This window comes from Convolutriloba macropyga, chromosome 6, assembly GCF_964194025.1.
Source record: "Convolutriloba macropyga chromosome 6, txConMacr16.3, whole genome shotgun sequence".
Classification (NCBI taxonomy): Eukaryota; Metazoa; Xenacoelomorpha; order Acoela; family Convolutidae; genus Convolutriloba; species Convolutriloba macropyga.
Window position 1 is genome coordinate 73537080 of NC_134473.1, and position 13899 is coordinate 73550978.

General features: G+C 35.7%; 1 protein-coding gene across 2 annotated transcripts in view; it reads right to left on the reverse strand.

Annotated features, from left to right (window-relative positions):
• Positions 1 to 13521, reverse strand: part of LOC142341200 (transient receptor potential cation channel subfamily M member-like 2) — a 31500-nt gene extending 17979 nt beyond the window's left edge. The window contains exons 1-5 of one of the 2 annotated variants that reach the window (XM_075392119.1): positions 13339 to 13521; positions 9084 to 9215; positions 8145 to 8257; positions 4977 to 5024; positions 4032 to 4170 (exon numbers count right to left, since the gene is read on the reverse strand). In XM_075392119.1, the coding sequence (XP_075248234.1) occupies positions 4032 to 4170; positions 4977 to 5024; positions 8145 to 8257; positions 9084 to 9215; positions 13339 to 13506 (600 nt within the window). In that variant the 5' untranslated portion in view covers positions 13507 to 13521. The remainder of the gene's footprint in view (positions 1 to 4031; positions 4171 to 4976; positions 5025 to 8144; positions 8258 to 9083; positions 9216 to 13338) is intronic. The other variant, XM_075392120.1, reaches the window with a different exon arrangement.
• Positions 13522 to 13899: the final 378 nt, after the last annotated feature.

The following is a 13899-nucleotide window of genomic DNA, read 5'->3' on the forward strand; positions in this document are numbered from 1 at the left end:
ACCACAGAAGAACAATACAGTGTAAATCAACTGGAGCTATTGGGAAAGGTATCGTAAATCGACTATTTCAAATACTACCTATAGGGTAAAGATTTTCAGTAAATAGAAACCATACAGCTCGACTATTAATACTTAAAGAACATCGTTCAGACAAATCCTACGATAGTCGACTCTCTCGATAGATCAACAGATTGCTCCCTTTAATTTTTCCATGGAACACATTACAGGAGCAAAGATGGGTTCATTTGATTACATCTCTTGAAATCCCTTTGCAAAATCAAAGAAAACATCAGAATATGATGAACATTTCGTGGTTGCAACAATTTCTGAAATTTGACATTCTTTCAAACTTAATTCAACCTAAATGATCAGTATTACAAAAATTAAATAACATAATAGAGCAAAATCATCCCAGTTGAAAATTAAACAGGCCATTTTCATCGCAAACACCCATTTCTAAAAACAGAAAAACCACAATTACAGCACAGGTTAATTGCAACGAATTTATCACATTCTAAATCCTCATCTTTAATTGCCTCACGGGTTACACTACCACTTAAACGCAATAACTTAAACTCAAATTTGTCATTCTCGTAGCAAATACTTTTGTCTCCTTCGAAACCTCCATTTGCGCTAAATAATCTGCCATTACCTAAAACAATTTCGGTTAACAATTTCCCTGCAAATACCTTAAAAAAATCAGACAGTAAGGAATGTGAATACTCTCTGAACAATAAAGCCCAATGAGTCCCATATTTGACACCAAATCAACTAATCACAACAAAATATCTAAATTAAACGCGAAAATCAAAAATTCCCACTATAAACACCAAGCACCCAAAAAAAACTGGCTTTTTGCCCAAAATTATCTAGAAGATAACTACGACAGTCCTAATCCAATCCTATCAGCATCCAAAAAGGCCCGGCACAACCAATAAATCTACAACTGAAACAACTCCATCAAAAAGCGCAATAGACACAACCGACGATCAAAGATTGTCTGATCCTGACGGGGAAAGATGTAATTCTAAAAAAATACGCGATAGTGTGATGAGGAATGACGAGGAGAGACTGAAATACATCAGCCCATACAACCACTCATATTGGAGAGACATGAGTGTCAAACACGGTTGTCTGTGCATCAATGAACGAAAACCAACCCCAAAGGCAATCAAGGACGAGTTCTTTGAGGTATACATTCAACGCACCCGGGAGTGTTGCGATGCTATCGCTCGTACAAAACATATGTTGGCCATATATCAATTGCATCGAACCAAATGAAGAAGTACAAATTGATTTTGGCGGTCCAATTTTTAACGAAATGGGAATATAACAGTATTTATTAACAAGCTTTGATAGATACTCTAAATATGCCACAACTGAATTAGTAAATAACGCATCTGGTACAAATTTTATAAAACTTCAAAACATATTTTATATATTCACGGAGTCTCAAGATACGTTAGACTAGATCACACTAGATTTCTAAGAGGAAAAATATTTATAGAGTTTTGTTGCGAAAATAATATCGACTTACTTTATGCCCCTCCATACGATCATAGGGCAATTGGACTTGTAGAACGCCTCATTCAAACCATAAAAAGACAACTATCATGTATAAATCTCATTTAAATTATAAAAATTACTCACAAAACGCATTACACGCAATTATCAATATATTAAAAATTTTGAAACAATAAACAATTAAAATTACACCATTTGGGGCTCATTTTTGGCAGAAAGAGTAACAAACCAGCATCTAATAATGCAACTAAACTAAATAGTAACAACTTCAATTATAAAGAATAATCAAATATTATTTACACGTGAACACAATCCCAGGAAGCACTTACTTAACAGACGAACAGTGGGCAGACAAAAGAATGTGCTCAGATATTCAAATCAAGAAGGTTATTTGCGCCGCGAACGCAAGAGCACACGCCCAGCAGCAAAAGGTACATGATAAAGAAAGCAGACCCATGTGGTAAGAAGGAGTTTCTAGACCAATTCCCCTCACTGAACGCAGAGTTCAGGTCAAAACTGGCCGCGAGTTTCATGCTCCCCATAGACAGAAAAAAAAACATTAATGCGATATATGAGTTTTTGGCCCCTGGCAGCACGGTGGGTAAAATGAGCCCCGCAACAGGTATTATAGAGGAAGTCAACAGGCCAGAACTGAGAGTACGAAATTCGGATATCGCCCTGTCAGTATTCCACGAAACACAGACTTAGACCATTATGGGTAGCGAAGGCCACCCAAAATTAATGAAAAGACATTGAAAAAAAATCATAAATAAAGAAAAGATTTGTTGAGAAAAATTCTCGGCAGTAAGAAGATTAAACGCTCAAAATACAGGCAAATGATATTAGCGTTGATTCTTTGGCAAAATTCTGAATATAAACAACGACAAATGTGGCACGAGCACAAAAAATGCGCATACCTAAGCGCAATCCAAAACACGATGACGTCTCCATCGACAGACCTGATCTCACGCAGGTTCTCTATTTTAGTCCAGATCAGTCAATTGCAGCGCCCCCGACCCAGCTTACTCTGACAGCGTCAGCCCCATCGCAATTAACCCCAATTGTGCGAAAAAAACTAGCACTGCAGAACAACTATCTATCCGACTCTGAATCTTCAAACCAACAAGCCAGCAAACACATGCGATCGTACAAAACATTCAATCAACTCACGGCTATTTGTCTGATTTACCTATTTCGGACACAACATTTATTGGAAGAGCATCTCCCCGCAACCCTAATAATCCCCACAGAGAGGAAGAGATGACTGTTAACGAGGCGGAATAGCAACAGGAAGAAGACTGTATATGAGAAGGAAGAGCACCAGGAAGGAGCAACAGGATATACTCTTCATTATTTCTCCACAGAAGAGAAATGTCATACGGATTTGATGTCCATACAAATATCCATAACCATTTTAGTTTAACTTCGTTAGTTCAAGGGCAGTAATCCTTTCAATTTTTACCTTCATTTATTTCATTCATCGGTTTTATTCCTATTTCAAATTTATTCATGTTTTCGACAGTAAACTGTCGGCTCACGATGTAAACAAAAGTTAGCTTCCTGTCTAGTCGCGTGATCACCTGATGATCATCTAATTTCCCTTTCTGAACTAATTTGTAAATTTAGTTTCATTCCCCAATTTGAGTTGCTCAATGTTAGTTGCAATTTAAAATTATCAAATTGCGTTTTCAAGAGCTATCTCTGAAACTCAGTTAGTCAGTCGCGAGGGAAATACCTAAATTTAAAAGTAGAATTCAAAATTCTACTTAGTAAACTTGTACTTGCGGCTCAATCGCCCATTCTAACTAATTGAGAGTCAAACGCGATGCAAACGGATCAATGTAAGCTTCGACAGTACAACAAAATTGAAAGAACTTTATGTCGTCGGGAGGGCATCGTAATTTAGAGCAAACTCAACAGAAGTTTACTCCACAACATGTTTCAATGAACGTTTAATTGAAGTTGTTTGCGCAGTTGGAAACGAAGAATATAAGTTAAAAAGATTTTATTCTCGGTAGCTTTTGAAAAACAGACACGCTGTTCTCATTATCCGAGCACAATTGTAATATACTTACCAGGTTAAAGCTATTATAATACAGTTATCAGGAACCCCATATAGGGAACGAAAAAAAAACATTTAAAGCTAAGCGAATGCAGTTGTGATCCACATTTTTTGTTAACGCCACTCTTGAAAATTGAAACATGAAAAGATAACCGACTAACGTCGGACGAAATGGCGAATTTTCGGCTCTCATAGTCGCCAGCTTAAGCTCAGTAGAAAGCTTATCTTATCTTTATTGAGGGGGTCCTAATTTGAAACCAAGAAACGCCTTTCATACCATCCATTTATGTTTCCGCAGCAGTTTTGATGAATTGAATACTTAGAGAAAAACCACAAAAAATGTTGGCCAGTCAAAAATTTAGAGGTTCGAAAAAAGCACTTATTAGGAACCAAATACTTGGAACCATTATCAACTGGAAGGGTATAAGGTTGAATGCAGAGTTACCATAGTGAGAATGATGGTGATTAGAGGTCCTAGTCGTTTGTTGATGGTGAAGATATTGAGCAGTCTCATGTACCAGAAGAAAATGTCCAAAATGTAGAACATACGAGCTATGTCTTTCCAGTCATTGTTCGGGATAAACCTGCAAATCAGCAGCGAAACATATTCATTAAAAAAATTTCTCGATGACGATTAATAAAATGATGACCTCGCTTCATAAATAAAGTCTATATCGGTCCGATCCAATTATTTTGTATACGTGTGTCCTAACTTCAGCTGGACCAGAACTCATTTATCCCCAAATTGAGAAAATTCTTCTTCAAAAGTTGCTCAGAAATTTTATATGAAATTGCGAAATAAAAATTTGATTATATACATATTGCATACGCATCAATCAAATTAACTACGAATAAACGTAGCGGATATAATACGTATTTAATGTAACGGAAAAAATAATTAGAGGAAGCGATCTCATACTAAGCTACCTGACTTACGTATCTGTCATATTGATACCTAAACTTGTATTGATATACCTACTTCTCTTCGCCCCCATTCATTTAACATCGCATGTCTTAACCCTGTATCACTTCAACCCTCTATCAATTCACCCCACAAATTAGCAGTCGACGTTACAATTATAATAGCATATTTCCTCCTTGTTAAGCTGTTTATTTGATCCCAAATTCGGTTGTTATAGTTTCGTATCAAGTCCCACCGGCGGCTGAGGCGTAGCCAAATGACTATAGTTTCTTTGCTAATTTAATAAGGGATTGAAATCGGGGTCTGAAATGATAGAGGGGTGAAATGATGGGGGGGGGGGTGGGTAAACAAATAAGGGTGAAGAAGCGGGACGCCCTAAAATTGAACTTTAAACACATGAAATTTGATTTAGCCAGCAGGAAGTAAATATTTTAATGTTGCTTCCAGTCATGATAATGATTACAGTACCTGTGCACTTCGTCGCAAGAAGCAACACGGCAATAGCCCTGAGCCCACCTAGTTCAAAATGTTGAACAAAGGTCAAAATCACTTCACTGATGAAACAGAACATGAAGTAGCCACCAATGATTCATTTCAAAACTGCCTTAACATTTCCGTACTTTAGGAATACACACTAAATAAAGTTAAGGTAACTTACATTACAAAAAAAACTTAGCTCACCTTAAATGTTAAGGTAAATCTGCCGCTCTATAACTTTACCCAAACTTTACCTAAAAGTTAAGGCCTGATTCGTAACCATAGAAACCTTAACTTTATCCTAACTTAATATTTTACCTTAACGGTTGAGGTGAAATTCCCCTAATTTACCTTAACTTAGCGTACTTATTTAGCGTTTATCTCATTTTGGTCTAGATATGTCTTTTCATAGAGACTATAGGCTTATGCGCAAGCGGGGGAACGTGCCGAAAGTTTGAAAGAGCCAAAGTCTGGATCGTAGGAGATTTCGTTTTGCCTGGGAATCTTGATAAGCAAAAAATGGACTGGATTGGTACTCTCAAACGTGATTTTGACCGAGGATAACACAAATTTAATAACAATTTATTAACGTAATGGAGCATGCATAGCTGCCATTGATCGTATACAAAAATGCAGATGGGGACGGCAAATTTGGAATTTTTTGGCCAACCGTAGATTGAGCGTTTATAACACTTAACGAAATGTGTGCGGACTTTAAAGAGTCAGTGAAGAAAAGAAAGTTTGAAATCTGTTCTAATTCAGAGCCTTCAGAGTAGGTTTTCAGCCTTAGGGCTCAAAATGTAACGACAATTTTTTGCGCTAATTCGGGCATTTTTCATTTTTTTAAATTCACTGTTTAACTTTGCAACTTTTGAACTGTACGCAAAATTGTTTAGGAAAAAGTTTAGGAAAAAGAACCAATTCTTGATAATAGTTCCCAGGGACCACTTTTTCGATTTAAGTGAGCGCAAGAATTTACGGATAAGAGCTGCTGAAAAATTAACAGATACATGGGGTTTTTACAGTAAGCACAATAACAGGTTATAAATTTTTTTATGCGTCATAGGTAATTTTAACGAAATAAAGGATGAATTTGTATTATTTATTAATCACTAGTTTACTTTTTTAAAACTATCAGTGTTTCTTAAAAGATCTTCTCGGCTAAAACAAACTTTTACTTTTTTTTAAAACAATCAACTTTCACATTTTTAAAAGAATCAGTGTTTCTTAAAAGATCTTCTCGGCTAAAACAAAGTAGTAACAAGAACAAAAAAAACAAAAGACTCGACGTTCTGAAAACTGCTGAACCTTGCTGAATACGAAAATTAAGAGCAGTACCCGGATAGAAAGTCAGATCAGACGGTTATAAATAAAAATAATAAAAATAAAAACAATCTATTGTACTTTGTCCCTACCCCCATTGCTTTTTACGCCCCCAATTACAAATTATATGTTGTTATAGAGCACGTTACTATGTAAAAAAATAGCCTGTGCGCCTGGGGGTGCAAAAGATATAAGTCAACTAAGCTGGGGGGAACAGAATAGATCCCTAAAAATAAGTATTGTAAAGTATTTTAAAAAGTTTGAGATGCTGAAAAAATAGGGTTGCTGACACATCACTTCTCAAGAAGCCTCTTGCGATGTTCTTTATCGTTTCGAAACAAAATTCGACTTCTTTTTTCTAAAAGGATGTTTACGGTTGCCACTTTTTTGACACATGAAAAAACAAAACTTTAATAAGACAATTCAAATGTCTCAGCAAATGTCTCCAATTTTTGATGAATTGGTGACCAAATAAACTTTTTCGGTGGGGCGCTTAGGCAGTGATCTTGTTTTTTAATGCTTTTCCTGTACTTTTCAAAATTTAGCCAGTTTGAAAGTTTCGTCACAACCAGGTGTTTCATTCAAATGTACAGATAAAATTTTACTCTTGTTAGGTCTCCATTTTCTAACCAAATTTGAATGATTATTGTGCAAAATATATCAAGACTGTTCATAGTTCCCACTAGACAACGTATTGACTCGCAACCAGACGACGTAATTTTGAGAAATTCAATAAGACAACGCATCATTTTGCATGATTTTCTTCCCTAAAGCGATATTTAAATTTATTCTAATTCTAAGCGAGATCAGCACACTAATTCTAAGCGAGATCTATAAGCGAGATCAGCACACAAAACGTTGCTTTCTGTCGTTTTTTCAAATACAGCTTCCTAGAAATTTGACATCAAGTGCGCTAAATTGCGCTTTAAAATTGAAATTAGAGAGTCCAGTGCATAAGGAAATTTGGACACTTAAGCATAAACATGTGGTACAATTTAATTAAAGTAACAAGGTAGAATTAAAGTCTAACTGGCCCTTGAAAACTAACATCAAATCTCAGTATGTTTATATAGCACAATGAAATATAATTAGTTTATACTTAGCAAACCTAATTCGAGTTGCTTTTCCTGAAAACACGGTTTTGAAATTTCATTCAAATTTCATCCTGAAAACACGGTATTCAAATTTCATTTCCCATTGAAGCACATGCAACAACATCTCGAGAAATTTCAAACAAAATGAAATATGAGATACAATAAACATACATCGGGAAAGATCTCGCAACATATCCCTTTCTGCAAAAAATTGCAATATATAACTATTTGATCTCGTTTAGGGTTGTTTATTAAGTGAAATTACCTGTCGAAATTATTTCGTTCTGGCGTAATCATAAGAAGAGGCTGAATTCTATTTTAGTGCTTACCAACCTATTTTAACTTGGTGTAGACAGAATGAACCATTAATTTGTTTTTTTGAAACGAGTATTTCAAAACCGTTTCCATGATAAAGTTGATATGAAAATTTCTGTTTTGAACAGAGAGCTTCAGTTAATGGACTGCATTCATAGGAAAGTATGACCGTTGATTGAATCAGTCTTTGAAATTGCACCTTTCGTCTAACGTTTTTTGACGTCTATCTGGAAAGATCTTGTAAGTTTCTTGCAAGATAAGCGTCATTTGCAAGAATCTAAGCGTCGGTGTTGGACTCGGGGAATGCCAAACTTTTAAAAATTCTTCTTCAATCTGCTACTTGAAAACAAACGAATCTGGGGAACGAAATAGAATTATGTAATTGAAACAAAATCATTAGGTTTAAAAGAGAGGAGACGTTATTAACCTCATTCCAAAGGCAATCCAGAAGAGGACCACTCCAAACACGTCCATCCAGTTCCAGATACTAGTGAAGTATCCATGCATTTTCTTCGCAAAACTGCCACTTTCTGTCAAAACCTGTTCAAACAAAAGCAACCGTTCGCCCACTGTGACAATCAAAATATTACAGACGCAAAAAAGTGGCTATATTCACCAAAAAAGAGCAATGCTGCTCATAAAAAGATCAGTCTGAAATGAGGGAAATAATGAAAAAAGGGCAGCTGAGAACAGCTGTCTACTATAAGGCCTAGTGCTGTTGCGCTGCAATTACGCAGGAACCACAATTATTATTATTTTTGTGCCCTAAAAAAACACCTGAAACTAATACAAAAGAGTCAATGTGTATTTTTTTATTTTATTAATATAAAACAAAATTCGAATTCGAAGCGTAAAGATGCCCCAAAAACATCTGTTCTCAATTTTTTAAGAAAATTTTGCTGAAATTTGTGTTGATTTGTGACTGATTAACTATTTTACGCCAATCTAAGGAAATATGGTAGTTTATATCAAATCATATACAAAGGAAGTCATAATCAAACCCCCCCCCCCCCCCCAAATCAATGACGCCATATTGTGCCGCATTCTCCGTTCCAAGGGCACAGGTTTTCAAACATAATTCATGTAGTTATTTGTACAAGTTTTACATTTTTTCATTTTATATTTTTTCAAAAGATTTTCAAAACGACGATTTAGCCGAATATACAATAAAATGGGGTTGTGCATCCGACCATGGGATTTTAATTTCCACTGAAGTATGTTAAAACATCCCTGTAATAGCGACTGCTAATTTGTAGTCGGATTATTGAAAAAAAAATGTCAAAGTGCATTGAGTATGATGTCATTGGGTAAAAATCGAATTGGGTAAATTGCAGTCATGTAGCCGTAATTGACACTGATAACAAACCTGCCGAATTTCTTCAGTAGTGATGGAGACGACGAAGCATGCAAGTACAATTTCAATCCAGGGTATCTGGTCAGCGGGGAGTTCGCCCAACACGAAGTAAGTGTAGATGAGAAGAAACACACAGAAGAGCAACTAAAAGGAAGGAGCAGCTAAAAGAACCTGGAAAACTCGTTCATTTTATGTGAAATGCTGTTGCTGTTTTTGCAGGACTTAGTCTTAATTTACTCAACTTTTGATCTGTAAAAGTTGTTTTTAGAATTCTTTGTACGCTCTTATGTTCTTCCCTAAAGAGAAATTGAGTCTCTTACTACTACAAAAAGAGAAAAACTATGACGAACAGATCGGGTAAAATCATTCAGTAGAATAAGTATTTTTGAAGAAAACCATGGTGTAGTTAAAAAATATTCTTTTTCTCAATTGATGATCTTTTAATTGACAAAATACTTGGTTCGAGAACTCATGGTCGAAATCAGTTCTAAGTTAAGTTGATTGTAGTTTTATTACGATCACGGTTGTGCCCAGAAATCACCAAGCTACCCACGCAATTGAGTCTTTGCCTTTTGTTTGTTCCCATGAACCCACACCATCGGGTCCTCAAAATTTCGTCCTCATTAACCCGAACAATCGGGTTGAAAAAAAAAACGAGGATTGTCCCCACTCATTGGGTCACAAACGAACTCTGGCACAGAATAACTGGGCAAATTAAAAAATATATTGTACCTAAAAGGTTGTATCTATTAGTGTTATCGACCGCTAATGTTATCACCGGTGATTTCCTGCTAACTAGATTTCATAGTTCAAGTTATACTGTGCAGCGTAACATAAATGGTCTTTAAGGCCATATAAACCTGAAGCTTCAATATTGTGTGGTTTATTAGTATGCAGAGTTGAGGAGCTAAACGTGAGCATATTGACAATGTAAACAAAAGGATCGAACTTGAGCGATGTAGGTTGGTGTAGAATGAGGCTTTATTGGTTATGCAAACAAAAGAGAGGCTAAAATGCAAAGTAATCAATTTGTCATAAATAGTCTGAATGAAACTCGGAGGTCAACAAACGGAAGGAACCAAGTATTACAGCAGAAAAAAGAATGGAGGAGCTTGGGAAAAGCAATGATATTTATTTATGAATTCCCCCAAACCCCAAAAATTGCACCCCTGAAAGCCATTATGGGGAATAGAAAGCAAAAGACGAAAAAAAAGTATTTGTATCACAAAAGTTATTGTGAGAAAAAGCAAAACTTTGTTTGTGAGAAAAAAAGTTACAAAATGTTTTGTTTTGCGCGTGGTGGGAGAGAAAATTTTTTATCACTAAAAGCTGATACTTTTATGGTGTATTTCAGCAAGTGTTTGGCTTCAATGCACAGAATCTAAACGGACTTGCTTCCATAACAAAATTAAGCACAACAAAAGGGTGGTTGAAAGGACATACACGATGAAATGAAGTGAAAAGGAAAACAATTTGGAAGAATGCCTGCTTTTTTTGGCAATAGATTTGTTTGGATCCAAGCTCGGTTTTCCCTTATTAGGAGGACTAGTTTGAGTATATTTTGAAAATGATTTTGTGTTTCGAGGAGAAATTATGAATAGAATGTGGGAGTTGATGCAAATAACTGTTGGAGTTCATATTTTAAATTTTTGTCGGACAGTCAATCATATCAAGTGATGTTTGGAAAATTCCTAGATATTTTTTGGAATTTTTGCCAGAATAAAATTATACTGTAGGTTTGGCAACCTTACAACGGAAGGAATCAGTATCATCATAAAATGCAGTAATTAAAGTATTGGAAGTTCAAAAGGTGTTAAACCGGACTTTTAGTAGAAATCACGAGTTATGATTTAGTTTTGATATTTGAGTATTTGAGGTAGATAGAACAGGATTTAATACTTGTTAGAACTCTCGCCGGGACTCAATTGAAGCAAACAGAAGAATACACGCGTTGCTTGCAGAGAATTCTGATAGCAAAAAAAAACTAAATTTTTGAAAATATAAGCGCCTCAATTTTCACCATCCCCACGGAAGTCCTGAAAATCCTACTTCCTCAAGCCCAATCGACCTCAAACTTCAACAGGTGAATAGGTGAATTTTTGAACGATTGCATATAAATTGAGAAAATCTACGAGCTGCTTCCTGTAACCCAGAGTTGTTTATTTTGTTTTTAAAACAAACAAAAAAGAGAAGATAACTGATCCTTGCCCTGCTTCTATGAAGAAAACAACACTTCTACCAGAGTCAAAATTTTTACCAAAAACCACATTCAAACGTAAAGAACGCAAATTCGCTATCGTTCAGATTCACAGTAATACCACTGACGAACATATTTTTCCTAGATTTTTCTATCAATAGGATTATACAAAAATAGTTAAGAGATGGTTAAGACTTACATTGCTAGAATCACAGGGGAAGCAATGACATTCGTAGGCTATTTCAGAGAAATATCAACGAAAGGATAAAAACATAATGCATGTACTTTTACAAGATCTGTTAAACATGAAGCATAACTTTTCTTGGATCCTGTATTTATCAATGCGAGTTGTGCGCAAATTTCCGGTCATTTTAAGCAAACATTTACATGAGATAAGTTGCATTTTGTGAATAACATTTATAACCACTAATACACTTATACATTATGTCAAAGTGTTCTAATTGAAATGACACATTGTTTTGCTGAATAAAAACTGAAAGTTTGAGGACCCTTAAGCGCAAGAAAAACGCTCAGAGAGAGGCTTACGAGGCTGAGAAACAGAAGTTTGTCAGTCAAAATTGAGAGAGAAAATGCTCAAGTGGAGCAGTTGAATCTTAGTGAGACAGGAATTGTAATCATTATGTGAGTTCTTTGTGAAGGAACATAGTTTCACAATTTGCAGTTAGTGAGACCGCGAAGTTGATGAAAATCGCTGGTTGCGACGATTATAAGTTTCTGGCCAATAACACAGCCACTGTCAGACAGAACTTAAAATAACTTTTTGAGTTAGGAAGTAAATTGAGTGATTTGTGGATAATTGCGGATAGTGTGATTGAAATGGTTTAATTTAGTGTGACTCATTATTTAGTTTTACTAGAAAAAATTCCGTTTGATTGTTGAAATTACTCAATTATCTGTGTTTGGCTATAACATTACTTGTTGCTGATATTACAAATTTCAATATTAATTCAATAATCCAGAGTGAAGTTTTCAAGCAGCCGAGAGAGCAACTTTTTTTGGGGACAACAAAATACACTGCCCAACAACAAGAGGAACCACCAAACAAATATTTTGGAATTTTGATACAGTTTTGGGCGCTAGTCAGTCCCCAGCTAGAAGCCCTCTAAGGACAAAAAACAAAATTCTACATATACTAACGCAGACGAGAATGAACATTTCTTTATTGAGTATTGATGCAGAGACCTTGACGGTAGCTATGACAATAGAGATTGTGAATTATTGAATTTACATCTCCAAGAGGAGTGCAAGTATTTTCAGGGTATACAATTTAATTCCAAATTCACTAACAACGGCTCGTTCATGTAATGATAGGCAAAATCGAGCAAATTTACGATCCAGGCACAGGCGCAATCCTATTTTTAAAACAAACTCCATCTAAAAGAAAAAATTATGTGAGCAAAAGCCGAGAGGTTTGGAGTAATTGAGTTTGTCCGAATCCGCCAAAATTTAAATTGTCCTTCAAACCATGAAGCTTGGTTTCTTCAGCTGCTTTCATGATGTACTCTTAGGGCCGAAAAAGTCTCAAAGAGGCCTAACTAGAGACTTATTGCCCCGATATTTTACAATTGTATCCCGTTTTTTAGTATCAAAGCTGAAAGAAGTCGAATGAAGTCGAGCAAACGAATTTTCATAACAAAATATCAAAAAATACTATAGTGCAAAACGACTTGGCTCGAGAGAAATTAGAATGACCTGCGAAATTTTAGGAGATTATAATTAACTGGACTAGGCAAATCCCGTACCTAAGGCTCAGTGACAATCAGTACTGATTCAGAACAATTTCAGAGATTTTTCAAGTTTTAGTACTGATTCAGAACCAACTGCTATGTGATTTCAGAACTTCTCTGAATCACCGCAAAATTCAGAGAGAATTTTCTGTATTCCTCTGAATCAGACGATAATTCAGAATGAATCACTGAAATAGCTCTGAATCAGACAAATTCAGTGTAAAAAGTGACCTGTTTTAGACTCTGACTCAGTACTGAACTTTACTTGGAGTTAGGTACGGGATGGGATTGTTTTGGTCCTAAAATTGTGCGGACAACTAACAGTAGTGAGCCAGAACTTGGTGACTGGCGCAGAGTAGAACAGTCCCATTTTATCACACACTGATTTCTTTTTGGCATTCGCCTCCTCTTCATCTGATCCGACGTAGTTCATGGCTGTCTGTTTTATAGCGTGATCTTTGTCCCCCGCCTTCTCCTGAAATCGTACCATCCAGTATACAAAATTGTAGCTATTGAAAAACTCTTACACAAATAAGCAGCCCCTCCCTCGCATTTTAATAATATGAACTTTTATTTTGCATTTTAAAAATCAAGTTTTTATTAAAAGGCTTGTGACGCAGTTATAATATGAGTCAAAAAACTAGTTCCGCAACAAAAATGACTCGCGTATCAACAAAATAATTGAGCTCATATTTTCTCCTGAAGTCAAAATTATTTTTTAGCATAAAATGAAGGAAAATTGCCATAAAGAGGCAAAATCTAATTGGGAAAATTGCCATAAAGAGGCTTAAAATAATTGCGCCAAAGACAAAAAATCAAGAAAAAAAACCTTGATATTTTCCCAAGCTCAAGAAGAACAGAGAGCGGCACTCGACACTTTTAT